Raw genomic sequence first — 24,346 nt, 5'->3', positions numbered from 1 at the left:
AAAATATTTCGAGCTATTCGTATCAAACATAGAGTTTTAAGTATCACTCCTAGAATTCCGCCACCAATGGTGTCCATGGTGACGATGGAACTTCTTTAACAAAAAAAGGAAGGATCTGTGTGATGGCCAAAGAGCTGTCAGAATAATGAATTGAAGCACGTGATGGCGTCTTGGCGGAGATTGGATCAGCGTGCGACCCTCCAGAAAATACATAAATGCCCCATACCTACTCTCCCTACCTTCCTCCCTCCCTTCCTGAGCGGGAAATATTGATAGATGCATGCGCGTTTTTCCATTTTTAATGATTTCTCCTTCACTGAAACTGGGACGTTTTCGATGACGTTGATCAGCAATGCACAACCTTTGAAACACTAGCTGCTCAGTCAAACATTACCTTTGGCCGTATAGAGTTTCATTAAAGTTTTGCAGATTGGAATTATAATAGCCAAATATTTGCTGAATCGAAGGATTTGAGCAAATATTTCTTGCAAATTAGTGGATTGATAAACCCTATTCAGGCCTCTTCCCCCCCCCCCCCCCCTCTCCTCATTTGCGCATTGGGTCAAAACAAAGTGCCAGCAACGTCTGTTGCTTGGCACTGATTTTTCTGTCTCAATAATATCGCTTTCCAACTTTGACCAATCACGTTCAGGCAATTATTATTACAAGTGCGTAGAAAATCGTCTGTGTTGGTTGTTCATAAGACACTGGAACATGTTGTTTACTGATGGTTATGGTGTAAGGAAGCGCTCTGACCTTATACATAGCATTGATTGGTGGAGGAAATACACTGACAGAAATAACGTATAAACTGATGAAATAATTCCTACTTAATTGTGAAAAATAAAGCAGAATTTGATCCTGTATTTCTGGCTTCCTTCTCCTTTTGAATTGATCGATTACGAGCCCTTTGTGTTTGGATGAGAGATGAGCGGTTCTGTTCTAAGAAGAGTTCAAAGAATTGTGTTATGACTTATAACTTTGTGGAAATTAAAGTATAATTTGATCTTATCTTGCTATTGTAACAATTGAATATCGTTGAATATTGTTTATCCTTGTGTTTGGATTAGGAAGTTATGTTCGAGACTCCCACTCCCATAATCAAAAGGTTTTAAAAAATGCTTTACCGGCTTCCATCAGAACAAATGACTGAATTGTGCTCCGAATTCTCCGAAGCTCTTTGAGACATTACTTGGTGATTATAGCTCTCTGCAATATTTGAACTCGTCCAAACAAATAGTTCAGGAGTTTATCGTTCTCGTTTTAAGTAATAAGAAATACTTCTGGAAATATGAAAAGGGAGCTATTTTCGGCTTGGCTGTTTTCCCTTGACCAGGCTTTCTTTTCTGGAAGAAGGAAGCTGGCGACTTAAATTCTCCTCCCCCCTCCCCCCTACAAAAAAACAGACAAACTAAACCGAGATTTTCTTCGTTACCGAGTTAAGATTTTTTCATTAATTTAGCAGCCACAAAGATGTAACAGTAAACACCATGCTTCTTTATTTCAATATAAACTCTTTGTTACAGACATGCGTTTAGCGAATATTTTCTGAGACGATTTTCAACCAAAAATGTCTTTTACGAAACAGTATAACCACAATTATTAAATCAAGCGACCTTAAAGCTATACTTTCCCTAATTTCGTGAAGGTTATGGTGCATGTGCTTTTGGCCACGTCTATATATCTCTCGCCATGGAACGGTTACTGGCTCAAATTAAAAACGCGCCAAAGGAACCGTGTTGGGACCACTTGTAAAGTTTGGTGGTCAGGTGTGAAGTATGTAACGTGATGTAGTCACCAGCCTTCAGATTGAACACCCCGCCAGCGTACATGGTACCCTGACCTGTTCCTGGGTACATAGGTTGAATTATGGTAATATCCTTGTTATTTACACGAATTAAGAATCTTCCCGTGGAAACGTAGAAAATGTTTGCGTAGATGAAGTACCGTCCAGAGATGGGCACAGTCAGTTTTCCGTCATTGTACGTCATGCCTCCTGCTAGATGGCTGTGAGGGGCGCTGGCAGACCAGTCTTTGATCACTAAAAATTTAGTTTAAGTTTACATTAATAATTTCATGACACATCATATTCAACAAAACCGAATTGTACAAACAGACCCGTCAACACTTTGGTTGAACTTTGATATGTAAATTTTTCTAGCCAGGCATTGTATGAGAGCTCAAATCACAGAAAAGGTAAACAAACGAACAATGACGGATTTCTTCCTTAAACCCAGGTCCCAACGCACTTAATTTCTGGAAAGAGCGAAAACACTGATGTGCACCTCGTTGAACTGAAGAGTGACATAGAGAAGCTACGGACTGAGGCAGGACGGAACGAAGCGGCTTTTAGTGTGAATTATTTTGTCTTTGATATAAATGTTAATAATTTTCGAGTTCGCACTGTATTAACTGGTGATAACAAAAAGCCAATTCTAACATTTACTTAGCAATGTTGTTTCAATATAAATTGTGACCAATCAGGTTTAGCCTGGTGTTTGAAAGTCAGATTTATGTCTTCAGTATTTATCCTTCTCGCAAATATTCGTCAAATCCATCCATTTTTAGTCAGAAATTATTGAATACAAGCATTTTTGGAATTAATTTATTCTCTGAGTAATTTGGAATTAGCCATTAGGAAGGATTTTTGAACTGATTTCAGCTTTTCTGACTCTAGCTAACTGACCACGCCGTAGTCCATGCAAGGTTATTTCTTAAAATAAAAAAAATAGTAAGGAAAATACCTGTATTCGATTGATAAGTTACGAATTTTTTGTTAGCAGCCTCCATGTGAGCTGATGGCTTGTTTGAGTCCTTTCACCAGCGAATAGAGGAAGAAGAAAAAATTTTGTTATAATATGGTAAGTTCACTGATGAACAAAAAGTGTAAATAATGTATCAGCTAAAATTGTCATAAAGAAACTTTCATCGATATTACTATCAGAGAAATGAGAATTTCTTCGTTTTGCGGTTAAAGTTTCATTTGCCCTGTTTCACGGTAATTAACTCTGAAATCATTAGCAACTCTTTGACTGGGTTGTGAATTGAAGATTGTCTATTCCTCTTGAAACCGCGTCTATTCTTAAAAGGTTGGCTATGGACTTAAGAATTCAAAACCGACCGAACTTTCGCTGCTTAGTGCTACGATGTGTTAAACTCTCTTTGAAACGTTTGTATTCTACAAGAGTCCTGCTGTAAGCTTAGCCAATCTTGAGACTGTATGCTCTAAATATGCGAAAACTCTGAGCGTACACTGCGATTGAAAATCGTATCTTACCTGCAAAGAACATTTGCAAGGTGTGCCTTTATCGCCTTTTGATCCACTATCTCCTCTCCCGCCCTTGTCACCCTAAAAATATTACATTTGATGTCTGTGAATATTACAATATTCGTTCTGAGCAAAGCCTACATTATCACAGCCTGTACCAACACAGAGGAAAAACAAACGAATGTACTGCTAAAACACAATGATCTTCTCTGTACCTTAATGCCGTGATTTCCGTGAACGTTGATGTTAATAGGTGCACACGGCGATGCGCAAATTTTCTGTGGAACAAAACACGAGATTAAAATGGATTATTGTCAAGGGAAAAAATTTGACTCACCATAACTCAAGTTGCGCTCCTACTGAGCCAAAGTTTAATGTTTAGATCTTAAATCCTGAGAAAGTCCCAGATATTTAACGTTCAGACACCCTTGATTTTATTTTTCTATTCACATTTTACACGGCGAAAACATACTAATTTCTCGTTCTGCGAATAGTGACATTTTCTCTGCGTTTTCTGAAGTTAGGGCGACCATAAAATCTCACTAGTCGAACGTAAATGTGCCCACTTCGTTTTTCTTTAGCTACAGTCGTGGCCAACAAGGGCTGAACAAGAAAAAAACTTGAAAACAAAAATAAGTAGTAAGTGATTGAACAAGAAATTATTTAAAGTGATAATGGTTTACAAAATGCGCAGTTTTCTAATAGAATAAAAACGTAACTGAATATTGCGCAAACTGTCTGAGCTAAAGGAGACAAAGTGAATTTTCTTTGACGCCGCGACTAAGTAACGAATAGCGATACATTTATGCGTAAATGAACTATAATTGTGAACCCTCCAGTTTGTTTACTATATCACAGAATTCTTCAGTCTGTTTGTTAAAATATCAGATCAATATATTTTTTTCACATGGAAATGAGAACAATTCAATTTTTCCCAAAGGGTGAAAGCTGTTCACAATCTTATCTCTCGTAGGAGTAAAAAGGCCGAAATTTGGAATTCACGGCTTACTGTTTGCCGAAGATTAACGCTTTGAAGATTTCCTGTGAGACAATAACTCCTTACTTGCAATTGGTTTCCAGATGTATTTGCCGCTTGGCAGAAATACAAGTTGGCACAAACCAGAGCAACGCAGATAAAAACGAACTTCATGATTTTTCCAGCGCTTAAATTGACTCTGTTGAATGAAAACGTTAAATGAAACCCGAAGGAAATTATTTTTGCTATTGGGAAATTCTATTAGACTGGCAAGAAAAAACAAGACATGTGTATGCCATTTCTAAAGTATGATGTATGTCTTATGACGGGGCATTAATGATATGTTATTCAATAATAGTTAACGGATGGGATTTCCTGTATCTGATAATTTTATAGGTCTTTTTTTTTTCATAGTTAGGTCGATAAAGGTTTCGGTTAGTCCATTCGAAATTAGCGGACGTCTTTTACGGCAAACGGCAGACGACAGAAATGACCACGTGACAATGTTTATCCTATAGTTGCCACTTGCTGTTTTCAGTTTTGCGTTAGCACCAAAGGCCAGAATTATTTTGCATTATTCTTTTCTATGTATTCATCTTTTCAGAAAAACATAAACGCGAAAATCACGTTTGCATTTGTCGTAAACGTGGTGCTTAACCAGGACGTAATATCGTGGGCAGCACGTTAACGTAGGGAAGTTGTTACTGCTTCCTGTTCGAAATGTTTTATTCAGATTTGTTCAAAAAGCTACTAGCACTGATCAAACCCGTCATGATTTAGCATATTTATTAGACATTTCATTTTCATATTCAAACATGGCTAACCTTCTAACTTCTTCAAGACACTTCCAACTTAAGATCAGACAAATTTTAAATAAAGTCTTCCTCTTTAGCATATATAGTCTGACGTGCATTAAGCCGCGGCACTAGTTGTCAAAGTCCCAAAATGACGTCCCTTAATTACTGCTTTATCAATTCAGTGTTCGCAGTCACCCTTTACTAAGTCTGAACTAGCTGTTTCTTCTGTGTTGACTTCTTTTAAACGGTCGCTTATTAAAAGGAAACAAATCAAATACGGTAACAAATAGCCAGACAACTGAATTTTTAACGACTTACAATACTTACTGTAGGATCGTAGGATCGTGGTGTTTATGTTTTATTAGTCTGTTTCTAGAGGCGTTTCTACACCATATTCTCCTTTATCATACCATTTTATTCATGCAAGTAAATTGATTTTGTGAGCGCCGCTCTAAGTTATGAAATGTTATACAAATTGTGCTTGTGTTTGACGTATATTCTGTGTAACCTTTATTAAGCGGTCAGCCTGTATACACCGTATTCACAAATGGCGGACACGCGCGGAAAAGACTGGCACTACGCATCAAAACGAGGCGTTTTAGGATAAACAAAAAAAAATTCCAGCGAATGTAAGCTTCTAGAGGGTCGATAAGTGCTGAGTTTCTAAAAATTGAGTTTTTCTGATCACTTAGTCCGAACGACTTCAAGTTCTTAGTGTTTATTATTTCAGTATTGGTTGGCTTCTTGTAGCAATCTCAAATGCAAACTAGACACTCACAGGAAAAAACTGAGTTAGATTGTTTGTTTCAAACCTTCGAGTGTAATGTCTACAGAAAATATGAAAAGTTGTTAGAAAGATCTGTACTCTAGCAGGAGCCACAAAGGTTTATTCAATGTATTTTTTGGAAAGGGAATTAAAACAGGTTTCGAAGGAAAGAAAATGAATCTACAAACGGACGCAGTTCCAAAGAGGGTTGCGTGGTGATTACTATTCGGAAGTTCCGATCACAAAAGCTACAAAAACTGACTCCTACTATTGTGAACAGCTCTAATGCCTAAAAAACGAAAGCAAAAGGAGGTGGAGGGAAGCTACTGAAAGAAAAGTTTAACTAAGGAAGCAATATGTGAGCCAAGACTTAAATATTTCGGTACATTTTAGGCGCTTTTCCTCCGAAATAAAAAAGATATCATGCATCGCAAGATTGGCCAAGATTCATGCAAGTCATTGAAAATGTGGCAGTTACCAAAGTCAAGAGGAACTACTGGAAGTAAGGTATCAATTTTAAGAAAACGATCCTGCAAGGAAATTCAGGTATGTCACTCTCAAATGCGTTATATTGTAACTGCATTATAAGGAATGGCAAGTTTAGGAACCCAGTGTAAAGCGAAATACAATAATCTAATTCTAACAAATTACCTAATTAAGTATGCGAATCTTTAATGATTTCAACCGAAATGCCGGTTAAAAAGCCACAATGCTGTGTTCTCTAGTCCCTGTTTCACGAAATACAATTTTCTCATTCAGACGAGAAATGTTCCTTCTGAGCTTGTTCCATTATTAAACAGTTGGATTTTGTTGACTTGATTGATTTAACAAATTTTGAATTTTGAGGGGACTGCATTCTCTGCTTGTAGTTTACAGTACGGCTACAATACAAATGAATCGAAACAGACAAGTCTTGGTTCATCTGTTGCTTCTTTTTAAATTATTCGTCCAGCCGTTTCTCTCCACATCCTTCACGTATTTTCGTTGTTGTCTTCGTCTTTTTTTTTCGTGGTATTATAGCGGTTTAGACAAATGGTTGTAGTTTCTCTTGCGCTCGGAACGTCCGATACGAAGTTGATCACGCAACTCTCGTTAGAAATGCATCCTTTTATATGTTCATTTTGTTTCCTTCAAGACCTATCTCACCTTCGGATTCCGAAAGACATACCAAACAAACTTCTGTAGTATCTCTATCCATCTGCGCTCGAAAGTTGAATCCTTCGGAAACAAAAACTCTAACCGATTTGTTTCCGTGATTGTCTATTTTGCATTTAGGATTGCTACAAGAAACGAACCACAAAACAATAGACCTCCCTCGTTCGGAATAAAACCAGCGATCTGAAAAACTTGCTGTTTAAGAGCTTATCAGCTAAATAGTCTCTCTGTGAGCTTGTACTCGCAGGCAGATTGTTTTTTGGTTATCCTAAAACGCCTCATTTTGATGGCTAGCGCCAGTTTTTTCTCGCGCATCCGCCATTTGTAAATACGGTGTATTAGCCTGCAGAAAAGGCGTTATTTGTTTGCGTTTTTAAGGCGAGCGCGAAGTGCGAGTCACACGCGACGGGAGGAGCTCGCGCTTGCCTTCGTTCGCCTGCTAAACGCGAAAAAGATAACGCCTGTTCTGCATGCTAACCTGTATTAATTAAGCGGTCACTTGGCCATTTCCCGAGGATGATCGCTTAATACAGCTTCGACTGAATTTTGTCGGCTTTGGGTACAAAAATTATTCACTGTAGTTGCTAGTTAGAAACAAAGCAAATTGGGGAATGATAGATGTCAACAAGAAGATGTTTCTCTGGCGAAAATAAATATTTAAAATAAGAAAACCGGATGAATCGAAATATTAAGAACTTTAAGCAACCATAACGGCAACGTTAACGAAAACTGTCAATTGAAAACGGAGTTTTTGTGCTTGAACTAAACCTAATTCGAGATAATTCTAATTCGTTCAACCTATTGCACAATGTGTCTGGACTAGCGGGGAACAGTCGATTGGTAGGAACGACGTTCTGATCAGGAAAAACCTCATTTGTATTTACTTTCAACGCACAATTTACATATGCGTCGTCGAAAACGCTCGTCAGTGGTCCCCATGTTTGTTTTGAATCTAAGACGACTTCATGTAACAATACGCGTAAAGTAACCCAAGTTCCCAGACTGTGCCCAACACCGGACGGTACTACATCTGCGCCCAACTTTACTACCGTTTTGTTGGAAGAGTCTCTGTCAGTTTAAATAAGAACGCCGAGTCGAGTCCGTTTTCCTCACTGATGCAGCTCTTCTGTGCATTTCATAATTTACGATTCATCTCCAGTAAAATTACCGACTCGGCGGCAACCGTGTGTAAAAAATGTCGTTATATTTATTACCGGCCTCAGCAAGAGGCTCGGTTGTCGCATGTAAACAATTCCGAGAGGCTCTTTTATGTGATACAGTGAATGCTCTACTAGCGCGCACTAGTTAAGGCCCTCAAGTGGTTCAAGCCATGTTCAGTTGGTCTTGAAATTTAACTGAGTTGTTTACAATGTTAGGGAGTTCTATTGTGTTGAGGTAAAAGTTATATTGTGTTTCTGACAGTTGCAACCCATTACTAGTGCGTTCCAGCTAGTCGCGAGGTAAAACGTTAGAAAAGCTTCTTTACGTTTTGCGTAAAACTCGGGATTTCAAATAAACCCTACCCCGCTCTCTAACAAGACCCTTTCCCCCGTTTTTGAGACCTGAAACAAGGAAACCCCTAGTTGCGCTTTACGGAATTAGAGTATTTCAAAAGCTTTTTGTTAAAATTCATCAAAAGAGGCGGTTAAGAAGTCATTTATTTCCAAGATATATAAGTAGAGCTTTTTAGATCCCTTAATTGTAAAATCGGGAACATCGTTGAAAAAAAGGAAAAGATTTCAGGGCAATCCAGCATTGTCGATTTTTCCCCAACCCTTTTTCTTAAGCTTTGTTTGCCAGTCAGTAAACCACAACACATTTATTTTGCACCATCCTTCTTTATTTAGTTTTCAACTTAGTATTACAGAATTGCATCTAGCGAGTAATTTGAGATCACTTTGGAATAAACATGTTAAGCGAAACCGCTAGCATAATCACTCGAGCGCCTTATTTCTCCTAGCCCCTTACAGCCCCTTATTTTTGTTATAAAGGTTGAGGTGCAGTTGCAATTGCGACCTTTGTTTGTCGTCATGCAACGATCGGCTCGCTTAAATTAAAAACGCGCCAAAGTAACAGTGAACGGTGCCCAGGTAAACTTTAACAGTGGAAGTTGGCCACGCTCCCGCGTCCAACGTTATGGCGTCACCAGCCTTCAAGTTGAACACCCCACCTGCATACAAGGTACCATGGCTGTTTCCTATTTTATGCGACGGTTGGGTCATGGTAATGAATTTGTTGTTCACGCGAACATGAACTCTTCCATTGTTGCGGTAGTAAATTTGAGCGTAAATGTAGTACCGTCCAGAGATGGGCACAGTCAGCTTTCCATCTTGGTACCTCATGCCGCCTGCAATGTGACTGTTAGGAGCGCTAAGAGACCAGTCTTTGATCACTAAAAAGAAATATAAAAACATGAAGGCTTACTGTGAATTTTACACCTAATTTGTGTTCAATAATGGTAATCCAAAGCCATTATCCTTAGTTGACTAACATAAGATAGTCTCACTGAAAAACATCCTTTTATTTTCAGTTTGCTCGCTCAGAGTCTTCTGCGTAAATTTAAGTTTTATACTAACTCCAAATTGTGCAAGATAAGCATCATTGAAGATGTTAAGTGCTCTTTTTTGCAAACAAGAAACTTGAATCCCCAGTAATTGGTCTGGAGTTAATTTTGATTTGAAATTTTAGCTTTAAGAACATATATTTTAATGGAAAAATATGGAGATACTTAATCACCTGTTCCGGACTTATAAGCTGTTTCTCCTTTTTTGACACTCTCGATGTGAGCAGATGGTTTGTTTGGATCCTGAAAAGAAAAGAAAAATGTTGTTGCTACACATTAGCCGTTCTGATTCCATTGAGGTTTATTGTGTCAGTGATATTGATCATAGTTAATTGACATGAATAGCTCTCAGGAAATCTTGCTGCTGAAACTTAAAATTCCATTGAACCATGCTGCAGAGAGGTACATGCCCCAAACTTGGACTTACACTTAAAATAGAAGATTCCCGTTCAATCCTCCTCATTCCTGAATTAACGTTCTGATCATGAACCAGAATTTTGTTGCTGCTTCGGCTGGGATTCAACCGCATTTTAATTACTCTCAAAGAACAAAAAACAGTCGTGATGATTTAGATGAGAGCTACCTTGAAAAATGAGCTAAACACAGTCAGTCCAACATGGAGTTTTTAGCTGAAATTAAGTTTAAGGCCATGCAGAATGTTAATGAACGTATCGTACCTGTAGAGAACATTTGCAAGGTGTTCCGCTTTCTCCTTTTGCTCCAATATCCCCCTTTTCACCCTGAAATGGTATATTTCGCATGCATGGGTGAGAGAATCGCAATTTAGTGTAACAGAAAACAGCTGCCAGCTTTACATACTTTAATTTGGCTCCATTATAGAATAAAATAATGCCTAAACCACAAGTTTCTCAGCTTTACCTTTGCGCCTCCATTTCCGTGAACATTGATGTTGATGGGGCAGTTTGGACTGGCACAAACTTTCTGCTGCAAAACAAAGAAGGCCAGATTAAAAAGAATTATTCCCTTCCTACCGCGTCCTTTAGTCAGAACGATTGAAGTCGCGCTTCTAACAGAAATTATTTGAACTAATAATGAGACTGAATTCTCGACGACCTTTTTTTAACAGTCCGTTTTTGGAGTTTTTAACCAACTCAGCTAGTCCATGTCATGTTGTGCGGCAAACAAGCGTTGAAAAAATTAACGCCAACAATCATCCTACGTATTTGCGAAATTATTATTTTTCCAATTGAAGTATAGCTAAACAAGAAGTTAAGCGATTTACTGAAACGGTGGCGAAGCCTTGTTGCTTTCGCTTGAAATACAAACTTTCGAAAGAAATGAATTGACTGAAAGCGATGAACTGAACTATGCTGAAGGTTTCGTTTGACAAGAAAAATTTCACAGGACGATTGCTCAACAAAAATTCTACGGAAGGAAGTTTTGTTTTACGGTCGATTCATCCAAATTTTCCATGCATGTATGCAGCACTGTTTGAAGTGGAGAAAGTATCTGTCTAGGTGCTGAACTGAGCGATCTTAAAAATAATTTTTTGGACTGTTAAAAGAAACCGAGTCTAACAATCAAACAGGGTCACCCATTGCAACAAGAGCATTAAAGCAAAATTATAATTGAAATGTTTTCTTCTTGTTCGTGGATTATTTTGTACCCTTTCAAAGCATATTTATTTAAGTCATTACATCCGTTGATATGTTAAGTTCGGATGCCTAGTTCGCTGAAAATTTAAATTGTAGAAAATTTTAAGAAACGGCATTTTATTGCCGGAATTTGCCTGCTGTTGTTGATTTAAAGAAAATGCTAGCTGACCTTTTGTCGCAGTTTTAACGACAGTCATATTTGCCCCTTCCAAAACGAAAGAAATTTATTTTCTAGTCGGTTACGAAATTTTAAGCTGACAGTTTGCGAAGAAAAACTGAAGACTTTCTTTGCGACCAAATCCTAATTTCTGAGGCGGTTAGCTCGGCCATCCGAACAGATATACACCGAAACGAACTGTTGTGTGCCGTTCAATTTTTTGTAATCCAGCTTACTTGGTTTCAAGAAGTATTTCCCGCTTGTGACTGTGCTGACGAACTTTATTCCAGTTCACGGCAGTGAATAGGCTCTGCTTTTCACTGGCAAAGTAATTTGCTCTTTTGTAACAATTTTGACACCAAGTTGGTTTCCTCCCCTACTCCTATAAATTAAGGAATTTTTTGAGTGTGAAAGATAGCTGGGATACCCCAAATCACTACGAGCTCGTGTAGTTTATAAGTTTTCTCGCGCAGGATGTGGTGCCTGTTTATATGTCGGCGAAACTAACTGGCATTTCGCGCACGAATCCGGGAGTACCTTTTCCATTGACAAAAATTCCCACATTCTGCAGCATCTTCAAAGCTCAGAAAACTGCCGCGCTTTATGTTCTGAAGGTAGTTTTTCCATCTTAGACTCCACCTCCACCCATTTCCAGCTCAAAATCAAGGAGGCGATACATATTCATTGGGAGAAACACCACACTCACGAGCTATTTAGTTTTGTTTGTCTATACTCAGCATGTATTTTTTGGTCCATTTTTTTATCATCAAGCCGTAATTAGCTATATTTTTACTTTTCTTGTCCCGTTGTACTTAGTTATATGCTCTTTATTTATTGTCACGTTGCAGTTGTTCTTAGCTATATCAATGTATCTTTTTGTATTTATATTACACCCGCTAGCGAGTTGTGTCACGTACCTGTACTGAAGATGGATGAAGTTCATCCGAAACATGTATACCTTGAAAAATGTCGCAACCTTCATAAAAAATTTGCACTATAGAGGGTTTTTTGAAAGCGCAGTGTAACTTAGAGTGAAAAACCAGATTATAGGCGCATATTTGGTTTAACATCCAATTAAAGAATAGTTAACAAACGGAGTTTTTTGGCGATGTAGTTTTGAGCATTTGAAATATTATTTTTTTTATAAGACAGCTAAGTAGGAATTCTCCTCTAAATTGGTGATATTTATTTCAGGGTACAGTGAACTTGGTAATTACGATTTTTAAATTGTCTGCAAAATTATTTGAATGAGTCCCAAAAAATTGTCCAGGAGTTTTTCGTTCCAAGAAATAAGGAGCTATTTTCGGTATGGCTGTTTTCCCTTGACCAGGCTTTTTTTTGAAAGAAGGAAGCAGGCAGCATAAATCCGCAAAAATAAAAAATAAAACTAACTGACCGAGCTTAACATATTTTCATTCATTTAGCAACCACAAAGATTTAACACCATCGTTCTTTATTTTATTATAAACTCTCTGTTACAGACATGCGTTTAGCAACTATTCCGAGACGATCAAAAAAAAAAAAAAAATAGGTCTCCTACAAAACAGCGTAACCACAATTATTAAATCAAGCGAACTTAAAGCTATACTTTCCCTTATTTCGTATTAAAGGTTATGGTGCAGGTGCTGTGGGCGACGTCTATATGTTTCTCGTCATGGAGCGGTTACTGGCTCAAACCAAAAACGCGCCAAAGGAACCGTGTTCGGACCACATGAAGAGTCTGATGGTGTATGTAACACTTAACGTGATTTTGTCACCAGCCTTCAGATTGTACATCCCACCAGCGTACAAGGTACCTTTGCCACTTGCATTTTCCATAGGTTGAATCATGGTAATAGCGTTGTTATTTACACGAATAACGACTCTTCCCCACTTATGGTAGTAGAGTTGTATGTAGATGTAGTACCGTCCAGAGATGGGCACAGTCTTTGTACGTCATATGGCTGTTAGGGGCGCTGACAGACCAGTCTTTGATCACTAGAAAGCAGGATAGAAAGCGCAAGTTTACTTATTAATCTAAGCAACGAAGTCTACATACAGACCAATCAACACTCTGGTTTAACTTTGATATGTAAATTTTTCCATGAGAGCTCAAATCACAAGAATGGTAAACAAACGAACAATGACGGATTTTTTTCTTGTCCCAAGCGGTCCCAACGCACTTTTCCGGAAAGAGCGAAAACAGTGATGTGCACCTCATTGAACTGAAGAGTAACATAGAGAAGGACCGAGGCAGGACGGAACGAAGCGGCTTTTAGTGGGAATTATTTTGTCTTCCACTTTTCTCTGAAGTTTTCGGGTTCCAAGTATAATAACAAGTAATAACAAAAACCAACTCTAACATTTACCTAGCGATATTGTTTCAATATAAATTGTGACCAATGAGATTTATGCCTTCAGTATTCATTCTTCTCGGAAATATTCGTCAAATCCATCCATTTTTAGTCAGAAATCATTAAATACAAGCATTTTGGGAATTAATTTATTCTCTGAGTAATTTGGAATTAGCTATTAGGAAGGATTTTCGAACTGATTTCCGCTTTTTTGACTCTAGCTCACTGACTAGGCCGTAGACCATGCAAGGTTAAATCTTGAAATAAAAAAGTAGCAAGGAAAAATACCTGTATTCGCTTGATAAGTTACGGCTTTTTTATTAGCAGCCTCCATGTGAGCTGATGGCTTCCTTGAGTCCTTTCATCAGCAAAAAGAGAAAGAGAAAAATATTGTTACAATATGATATAAGCTCGCTGATGAACAAAAAGTTTGAATAACGTATCAGCTGAAATTGTCATAAGAAACTTTCATCGATATTACTATCACAAAAATGAGAATTTCTTCGTTTTGATTTAAATTTCATTTTCCCTGTTTCACGGTAATTAACTCTGAAATCATTAGCAACTCTTTTACTGGGTTGTGAATTAAAGATTGTCTATCCCTCTTGAAACCGCGTCTACTCTTAAAAGGTTGGCTATGGACTTAAGAATTCAGAACCGGCCGAACGTTCGCTCCCTAGTGCTACGATGTGTTAAACTCTCTTTAAAACGCTCCAGCTCTAACACCGTTGTATTCCACAAGATTCCTGCTGTAAGCTTAGACAGTCTTGAGACTATATGCTCTGAAAATGTGCAAACTCTGAGCGTACACAGCGACTGAAAATCGTATATTACCTGCAAAGAACATTTACAAGGTGTGCCTTTATCGCCTTTTGCGCCACTATCTCCTCTCTCGCCCTTGTCACCCTAAAAATGTTACATTTGATGTCTGTGAATATTACAATATTCGTTCTGTGCAGCAAAGCGTAGATTATCATAGCCTGTACCAACACACAGGAAAAACTAAAGTATGTACTGGTAAAACACAGTGATCTTCTCTGTACCTTAATGCCGTGATTTCCGTGAACGTTGATGTTAATAGGTGCACACGGCGATGCGCCAACTTTCTGTGGAACAAAAGGTGAGATTGAAATAGATTATTCTTAAAGAAAAAAATTTTGACTGATGATAACTCGGACAAGTCGCACTTCTATCATTGCAGTTTTCTGAATTTAGACCGATGATAAAATCTCAGAAGACGAACATAAATAATGTCACTCCGTTTATATGTTTTCGTGGCCAACAGGGCTGAACAGCCCTTCAGGAAAAAAAAATAAAAACAGAAACGATTGAACAAGAAGTGATTGACCAAGAAATTATTTAAAGTGAAAATGCTTCACAAAATGCGTAATTTTCTAATAGAATAAAAACTTAACGAAATTTTGGGCGAACTTCCTAAGCTGAAATGGGAGAAAGTGAATTTACTTTGACGCCGCGACTGAATAACAATAGCGATACACTTATGCGCCAATGAACCTGGCGCATAATCTCAGGATTCTTATGTTTAATAAAGTAATAGATCGATTTCTTCACATGAAACTTTGAACAATACAATTTTCAAGTTCACGAAAGAAGACCCCTTTACAATCTTATCTCTCGTACGAGAAAAAAGTCTGCAATTTGGAATTCACGGCTTACTGCTTACTGAAGATTAAAGCTTTGTTGATAGAATTTGTTGTGAGACAACAATCTTACTTGGTTTCCAGATGTATTTCCCGCTTGGCAGAAATAGAAGTTGGCACAAACTAGAGCAACGAAGATAAAAACGAACTTCATGATTTCGACAGCGCTCAAATTAACTCTGTGGAATAAACCCAATTTATAAAAGCCACACGAAATTATTTTACTTATGGAAAATTTTTATTAGACTGGCAAGAAAAAACAAGACATGCGTATGCCCTCTTTAGAGTATGATGTATGTCTTATGACGAGGCATTAATATGTTATTTATAGGTATTCATGACTGTATCTGATCATTTCTTTTTCTCATAATCAGGTTAATAAAAGTTTCGTTAAGTCCATTTGATATTAATTGTCGACTCGATCTCGGCAGTACGTTAATGTAAAAAAGTTTTTACCGCCTGCTGTTCCAAACATTTTAATCATAATTGTTCAAAAGGTTACGTGGCATTGATCAAACCCCACGATTTCGCATATTGATCAGACCGTATTATTTAAATATTCAAACATCACTAACGCTCTAACTTCTTCAAGTAGCTTCAAGCCTGAGTTCGACAAATTTTATATAAAGTACAGCCAGGTCAAGAAATTGATAGGTTGTAGAAGAGTGATACATAAACAACGGGTGAAAGCCACGGGGCTGTGCGATATCTCATAATCGAGTTATTCGAAAAAATGTACCAAGGAAAATTAGAGAGTTTAGTATGGGACGCTATGTTGGTGCCCCGTCTGATGGGCACCAACATGGCGGCCGGAAACCAGCAAAAACATCTGGAGTCTACCTTGGCTATTTCAAAGCCTTTCTTCTCTCTGCTGAACTTTCACACATTGACATAGACGATTATATTACAAGTCAACTGATCAGACCTAAAGAAACAGGAGGCAAATCGATGTTTTCATGTACGCGACATATGAGAGCAGCAATCGCTTCTGTCACGCACTACGCAAAAATCTAAAATTCAAACTGCTGTAGTCACCGAATAATGGTGTCGTCGTCATATTTCTTTCAGAAGCTTGTAAGGGAATTCGAATTCTCTAACGATGTTCTATGAGTGGAATACCCTGTCGTCGGGCGTAGTTTGTGTCATCAACTGTGGCTTGAATTGCTTCAATTTTCAGCTGTTATTGTTGCCTTTAAGGCGCTTATGGCTTGCTCTTCAACATTCAGGAACGGCGAACAGTGAAATGGAGGGAGGGAGGCTGGAGGGGGGGGGGGGCAGTATCTTTCTCCGCTTTTGCCTCTGGGGTGCATTTTGATGTGCTGGCGTGTTGTCAACAATCAAAATAACTTGATTTTCTGGGTTGAGATGTCGACCGACGTGGTTAGATTGCAAGGCTGTGCTTTACTGTAAAGGCAGAAAAAAACGACCAAATAAAAAAAAAATTTAATTAAAAGCTGTTCAAAAGACATAGGAAAATTTAAAGATTATCACGCATAAGTCTTAAGGGGACACACAGCCTTTTTTAGTTTCTTTGGTTTTTCCAAAACAAAATATCATGCAATTCTGCCTGCCTATATTTTCAAAGTATTTATCCAATCTATTTTTTTTGGCTATCGTTTTATCACCGTAAGGTTCGGGAATGGCATAGGCTGGCATGAGATTGCGCAGTGGTGAGAGTACGTAATTTTTACCAATTCTGCCATTCTCGACCCTAAAGCCAATCGGCTTGTCTACGTCAGGGAAAATCTGCATGCTCGTCAGAACCAAATAAAAATGGCGGAGCTGCCTGAGGGAGGAACAGAATTTGGGGCAAAACATTCGAACTTTTGTTCGAAATTAGGGGGGAGGGTGATCATGGAAGCCATGGTTACAGAAAGAAGTAACTATGTGTTTACTCACAGATTTTCGGGAAATTGCTTCTTTTTAGGACTAAAAAAAAAAGGGATTTTTCTTCGCTCAAAACCATCAATCCATCATTACTGTCGCACTCGAAGGTCCTCTAAGAGAACGGCCCTGCGAGCAGTGATTTCTCAACCGGACGCTAACGCTAAAACGATACTCGGTTAACTGTGAGGGGGCCACTTTCGATTCGAAGTTTAACGCCATAAAAATTTCCCGTTACGGCTGGGTGACAATCGCCTAAACTAGGAGATCTATAAACGGCATCTCGCACACGAATCCGCCGGGAGCACCTTTTCTACTGACAAAAATTCCCACATTCTGCAGCACCTTCAAAGCTCAGAAAACTGCCGCGCTTTATGTCCTGAAGATTGTTTTTCCATCTTAGACACCACCTCCACCCATTTGCAGCTCAAAATCAAGGAGGCCTTACTTGTTCATTGGGAGAAACCCTCACTTAACGGGTACTGGAAAATTTTTCACGTCAATCTCTCACGAGCTATTTAGTCTCGTTTGTCTATACTCAGCATGGATTTTTTGTTTCTTTCCTTTATTATCGTTACGCGCCGCAATAAGCTATATTTTTACTTTACTTGTCCCGTTGTAATTAGTTATATGCTCTTTATTTATTGTCACGCTGTAATTGACTATATAAGTGTATCCTTCTTGTATTTATATTACACCCACCAGCGGGTTGCCTTACGTACGTGAACTGAGGATGGATGAAGTCAGTTTCATCCGAAACATGTATATCTTAAAAAATGTCGCAACCTTCATAAAAATTTGCAATATCGAGGGTTTTTTGAAAGCGCAGTGTAACTTAGAGTGAAAAACCAGATTATAGGCGCATATTTGGTTTACCATTCAGTTAGAGAATAGTTAACAAAGGGAGTTTTTGGGCGATGTAGTTTTGAGCATTTGAAAGATTAGCTTTTTTATAAGACAGCTAGGTACGTAGTAACACTCCTCTAAATTGCTGATATTATTTCAGGGTACAGTGAACTTGGTGATTACAATTGTCTGCAATATTATTTGAATACGTCCAAACACTGAATTGTTCAGGAGCTTTTCGTTACAAGAAATAAGGAGCTATTTTCGGCTTGGCTGTTTTCCATTGACCAGGCTTTCTTTTTGGAAGAAGGAAGCTGGCGACTTAAATTTTGCATTAAAAAAAAATAAAATAAACGGAGCTTTACTTCGTTACCGAGTTAACATATTTTCATTCATTTAGCAGCCACAAAGATGTAACACCATCCTTCTTTATTTTATTATAAACTCTTTGTTACAGACAGGCATTTAGCGAGTATATCCTGAGACGATTTTGAAACAAAAATGTCTTCTACAAAACAGCGTAACCACAATCATTAAATCAAGCGACCTTAAAGCTATACTTTCCCTTTTTCGTGAAGGTTATGGTGCAGTCTGTTGGCGGCGTCCATTTCTCGTCATGGAGCGGTTACTGGCTCAAACCAAAAATGCGCCAAAGTAGCTGTGTTGGGTCCACATGAAGATTCTGATGGTGTACATAACACTAAACGTGATGTTGTCACCAGCCTTCAGATTGAACACCCCGCCAGCGTACATGGTACCTGTGCCTGTTCCATGGTCCATTGGTTGAATCATGGTAATATCCTTGTTATTTACACGAATTAAGACTCTTCCTCTGGAAAGGTAGAAAATTTGTGCGTAGATGTAGTACCGTCCAGAGATGGGCACAGTCAGTTTGCCGTCTTTGTACGTCATGCCGCCTGCAAGATGGCTGTAAGGGGCGCTGACAGACCAGTCGTTGATCACTAGAAAGAAAGTTTAAAAGCGCAACCTTTAATACTTAATAATTTAACACCTCATGTTAATCAAAACCAAATCTTACAAACAGTCCATCAAAACTTTTGTTTAGCTTTGATATGTAAATTTTTCTTGCCAGGCATTGTGTAAGAGGTCAAATCACAAGAAAGGTAAACAAATGAACAATGACGGATTTCTTCCTTGTTCCCAGGTCCCAATACAGAGACAGCCCGGCAACACTAATGCGCCTGACCTCGTTGAATTTAAGAGTGACAAGAGGACTGAGGCGGGACGAAAAGAAGCGGATTTTAGTCGTAATTTTTTTGTCTTCTATCTGTCTAAAGTTTGATATAAGTGCTCACAATTTTCGAGTTCTCAATGTATTAATTAGTGATAACAAAAAGCAAATTCTAACATTTACATAGCAAAATTGTTTCAATATAAATTGTGACCAATCAGGTTTAGCCTGGTGTTTGAAAGTCAGATTTATGTCTTCAGTATTTATCCTTCTCGGAAATATTCGTCAAATCCATCCATTTTTCGTCAGAAATCTTTGAATACAAGCATTTTGGGAATTAATTTATTCTCCAAGTAATTTAGAATTGGCCACTAGGAAGGATTTTCGAACTGATTTCAGCTTTTTTGACTCTAGCTAACTGACTAGGCCGCAGTCCATGCAAGATTAAATCTTTAAATAAAAAAAATAGCAAGGATAATACCTGTATTCACTCGATAAGTTATGGCTTTTTTATTGACAGCTTCGATGTGAGCTGATGGCTTGCTTGTGTCCTTTCATTAGCCAAAAAGGAAAAGGAAGAAAAATATTGTTACAATATGATATGAGTTCACTGATAAACAGAAAGTTTGAATAACGTATCAGCTGAAATTGTCATAAAGAAACATTCATCGATATTACTATCACAGAAATGAGAATTTCTTCGTTTTGGTTTAAATTTCATTTGCCCTGTTTCACGGTAATTAACTCTGAAATCATGAGAAACTCTTTGACTGGTTTGTGAATTGAAGATTGTCTATCCCTCTTGAAACCACGTCTTAAGCCCCGTCTACACGAGCAATTTGATGTGGCAACTGTATGTGGCAATTTTTATTTGCCCGTGTAGATGGCTCGACAAATATTTGTTGTTAATTTGCGTCAGTAATAATTTCGCACAGCGGAGATGTCCATGGAAAGGCAAAAAGCAAGATGGCGCCATTCTGGATGCGCAAATGTTAGGGACTGTAGGGACTGGGTTCTACAGATGACGTTGAAAAAATTGTCACATTTTATGTGGCATCTCGTCTACACGGGCAATTTTTTTATGTGGCAATTTTTATTTGCCACATAAAAACTAACACGCCAGCTTTTCAGCAAATGCAGTTGTCACATAAAAATTGGTCATTTTTCATCATCTACACGGGCAAATAAAAATTCCCACATAAAAACCGCTCGTGTAGACGGGGCTTTAAAAGGTTGTCCGCTATGGACTTAAGAATTCAAAACCGACCGAACGTTCCCTGCTTATTATTACGATGTGTTAAACTCTCTTTGAAACGCTCCAGCTCTAACGCCGTTGTATTCCACAAGATTCCTGCTGTAAGCTTAGCCAAGCTTGAAACTGTATCAGCTCTGAAAATGCGGAAACTCTGAGCGTACACTGCGACTGAAAATCGTATCTTACCTGCGAAGAACATTTGCAATGTGTTCCTTTATCGCCTTTTGCTCCACTATCTCCTCTCTCGCCCTTGTCACCCTAAAAATGTTACATTTGATGTCTGTGAATATTACAATATTCGTTCTGTGCAGCAAAGCGTAGATTATCACAGCCTGTACCAACACAGAGGAAAAACAAAATAATGTACTGGTAAAACACAATGATCTCCTCTGTACCTTAATGCCGTGATTTCCGTGAACGTTGATGTTAATAGGTGCACATGGCGATGCGCAAACTTTCTGTGGAACAAAAGGCGAGATTGAAATAATTATTCTCAAGGAAAAACAAATTTGACTGATCATAAGTAAACTCAGACGAGTCGCACTACCAGCAAAACGTAACTGTTTAGACCTTAAATCCTGAGAACAACGCGGATTTCACTGACGCTCAAGCGCCCTTACTTTTACTTCTGCAAATTGTGACATTTTCATTGCAGTTTTCCGAATTTAGACCGATTATGAAATCTCAGAAGGCGACCATAAATAATAATAATAATAATAAATAATATGACTCTGTTTTTTTTTAGCTATAGGTTATATGTTTTCGTGGCCAACAGGGCTGAACAGCCGTTCAGGAAAAAAAATAAAAACAGAAACGATTGAACGAGAAGTGATTGAACAAGGAATTATTTTAACTTAAAATGCTTCACAAAATGCGTAGTTTTTTAATAGAATAAAAACTTAACGGGATTTTGGGTGAACTTCCTGAGCTAAATGGGAGAAAGTGAATTTACTTTGACGCCGCGACCGAGTAACAATAGCGCGTGATATATTAATGCGCCAAGGAACTATAGTTATGAATCTTCCGATAAGTTCACGAAGGAAGACCCCTTCACAATCTTATCTCTCGTACGAGAAAAAAGTCTGATATTTCGAATTCACGGCTTACTGTTCAGTACTGAAGGTTAAAGCTTTGTTGAAAAAATTTGCTGTGAGACAACACTGATCTTACTTGGTTTCCAGATGTATTTCCCGCTTGGCAGAAATGCAAGTTGGCGCAAACCAGGGCAACGAAGGTAAAAACGAACTTCATGATTTCGACAGCGCTGAAATTAAGTCTGTTGAATAAACCCAATTAATAAAATCCGAACTGAATTATTTTACTTATGGAGAATTTTTATTAGACTGGCAAGAAAAAACAAGACATGCGTATGCCCTCTTTATAGTATGATGTATGTCTTATGACGAGACATTAATATTTCATTTATAGGTATTTACTGTATCTGATCATTTCTTTTTCTCATGGTCAGGTCAATAAAAGATTCTGTTAGTCCATTTGATATTTTAATATCAATTAAAATTGTTGACGTGATCTCGGCAGCATGTTAATGTAAGGAAGTTTTTACCGCCTGCTGTTCCAAACATTTTAATCAGATTTGTTCAAAAGGTTACGTGGCATTGATCAAACCCCACGATTTAGCATACTTATCAGACATATTATTTTCATATTCAAACATCACTAACGCTCAAACTTCTTCAAGTAGCTTAAAGCCTGAGTGCAGCCAAGTCTTCCTTTTTAGCATATATTTCGTCTTGGGGTACAAACACTGTTGACTAAGTAGCTAGTAAGCTAGTAGCTAGTAGCAAGTAATTTGGGACATGACGAATGTCAGAGTGGGCGTTTCTTTAGAAAAAAAACTTATTTTCAATGAGAAAATTGGGTGAATCAAAATATTAAGAACTTTAAGCAACCATAACGGCAACTTTAACGTTACGGTTTTGTTCTTGAACCACTCCATGAAAATTCTAATTCTACCAGCTTCCACAAAGTGGCCAGACTAGCTAGGAAAGGCCGATTGATAGCAACGGTGTTCAAGTTCATCTTGATAAAAAAAAACCTCATTTGCATTTATTTTCAACACACAATTTACATACGCGACAATAAAACTAGTTTCGTCGAAAAACCTCGTCGATTGGTCGCCATGTTTGTTTTGAATCTAAAACGACTTCATGTAAAGATACGCGAAAAGTAATCCTAGTTCCCCGGTAACTTATAACATATAACAATATAAAATAGACGATTGCTTAGTTCTGCGCAATAATCGCTACATGTTGTCATTTCCGTAGCTTTATTTTAGGAATGTCCATTCCCTATACTGTGACAACAGTCGTTTGGGATGCTCGCATAATTCCACCCACTTTTAATTTTTGGAGTTTTTCAGTTCACTCTCTTGAGCCCTGATTTATCTCAACTGACTGAGTGATTTGCCTTAACATCTCATCTTTATGAAATGTTTCTGTTACAGACAAATTCTGGAATTCTGAGCCGGTGAAGAAGGACGCCATGTTTTTTAGGAGGTCTTCCAGTGTGTGAAGTTTTATCTTATCATGTTTCCAGTTCTTGAAGTTCAAGCGTGTTCTGTAAGTACTTATCATACCTGTCAGTTACTAGTGTTTCGGCAGGGTAATACAACCCGTATTTTCCTTTTGTATCTACCTTAGATACCGTGCTACGTGATCCCACTGTGTATACGCGTTACCGGGAGGTGTTTGTGTAAACAACGTGAATCTTCATGGTGTTTGGTGACAAAGGTAGTGCTTAAAGGTTTGGTGATCAGTGGCACGAGTTGGAGTTTGAGCTTTTGTGTTTTCACCCGGTAACAATCAATTGTGTTGAATACTTTGGATTTGGTGGCTACACTTTCCGTTTTCATGTTGTTTTCGGAACTCGAATATTTTTTTGTCGTATATTTGCTCAGTGCTCTGGAATTAATCGACGTTCCTTTAGGGTAGAGAGGAGTTTATATCCAAAATGCTGAAGATGAGGTTCGGTATAGAAAGCTATTTATCTCACGCAGTAGAAGAATGGCTGAACATTTTGCTTTCCTACTTCAAGAATATCATCGCCGCTCCACTCATTTTCAAATGGCACCGGCTATTGGCTTGCCCAAGTAGGAGAGATCCCTACCCAAACTTTGGGTGTTATGCTCAGTCTCTTAAAACAATGACATTCTAGTAACTTTCCAGAAAGCTATTCTTTCACTATGAAATATATTTTGTGATTTTTATCTCCTGCATAACTTAGTAGCAGCTGACTTCAGAATGGCAGTTAATTTTGGCGTCTCATCGTATCGTAAACTCTTAATTTGTCCCACTCATAGTCACCTAAAAACAGGCCATGATATACAAAAAAGAAAAAGAAGGAGAAGAAGAAGAAGAAGAAGAAGAAGAAGAAGAAGAAGAAGAAGAAGAAGAAGAAGAAGAAGAAGAAGAAGAAGAAGAAGAAGAAGAAGAAGAAGAAGAAGAAGAAGAGTTGCAGCACTTAAAAGTACAATACTATTGTATTATATCATTGACCATCATAATCTCTTGGCTAACTCGGCTGAATGGAGAGAAATTATAAGAGAATTAGACGGCGACAAAAGCCCTGATCATGCTTTTTTGATTTTTGGTTCAAGGACCAGTTCACGCAGACGCAAAGGGAAATCCCGGCGAATCGAGAATTTTTCGACTTTCCCATCCTGCCGGTATGACAAGATAATAAACAGCTAGCCATGATTACCGCGTTGAAATTACAAATCTCATCTTTGGATTAGTAACAAGGAGACTTTCTAAACAGTGACACGTGAGTCTTCTATAGCTCAGTGGTAGAGCATCTGGACAAACTAGTAAATCGGAAGGTCTTACGTTCGACTCCTGATAGGAGAACTCGGATTTCT

The 24,346-nt window shown here is 38.1% G+C and overlaps 1 protein-coding gene across 12 annotated transcripts in view; it reads right to left on the bottom strand.

Moving 5' to 3' along the window:
• Positions 1-1,496: 1,496 nt before the first annotated feature.
• The window catches only part of LOC146478407 (tumor necrosis factor ligand superfamily member 10-like), a 35,519-nt gene continuing 12,669 nt past the window's right edge, over positions 1,497-24,346 (bottom strand). The window contains exons 1-5 of one of the 12 annotated variants that reach the window (XM_085111935.1): positions 15,366-15,476; positions 3,484-3,546; positions 3,278-3,349; positions 2,745-2,814; positions 1,497-2,041 (exon numbers count right to left, since the gene is read on the bottom strand). In XM_085111935.1, coding sequence (XP_084968061.1) covers positions 1,710-2,041; positions 2,745-2,814; positions 3,278-3,349; positions 3,484-3,546; positions 15,366-15,446 — 618 coding nt within the window. In that variant the 5' untranslated portion in view covers positions 15,447-15,476 and the 3' untranslated portion in view covers positions 1,497-1,709. Of the gene's footprint in view, positions 2,042-2,744; positions 2,815-3,277; positions 3,350-3,483; positions 3,547-4,331; positions 4,562-8,789; positions 9,355-9,698; positions 9,769-10,202; positions 10,266-10,404; positions 10,471-13,919; positions 13,990-14,465; positions 14,538-14,674; positions 14,738-15,365; positions 15,489-18,434; positions 18,985-19,695; positions 19,766-20,655; positions 20,728-20,864; positions 20,928-21,639; positions 21,777-24,346 lie in introns of those variants that run through there. The other 11 variants (XM_085111942.1, XM_085111933.1, XM_085111930.1 and 8 more) reach the window with 11 other exon arrangements.

The sequence above is a fragment of the Pavona decussata genome, unplaced genomic scaffold (assembly GCF_977016875.1).
Source record: "Pavona decussata unplaced genomic scaffold, jaPavDecu1.1 SCAFFOLD_64, whole genome shotgun sequence".
NCBI lineage: Eukaryota > Metazoa > Cnidaria > Anthozoa > Scleractinia > Agariciidae > Pavona > Pavona decussata.
The sequence above is the reverse complement of the archived record's forward strand: the minus strand, read 5'-3'. Positions and strand labels throughout refer to the sequence as shown.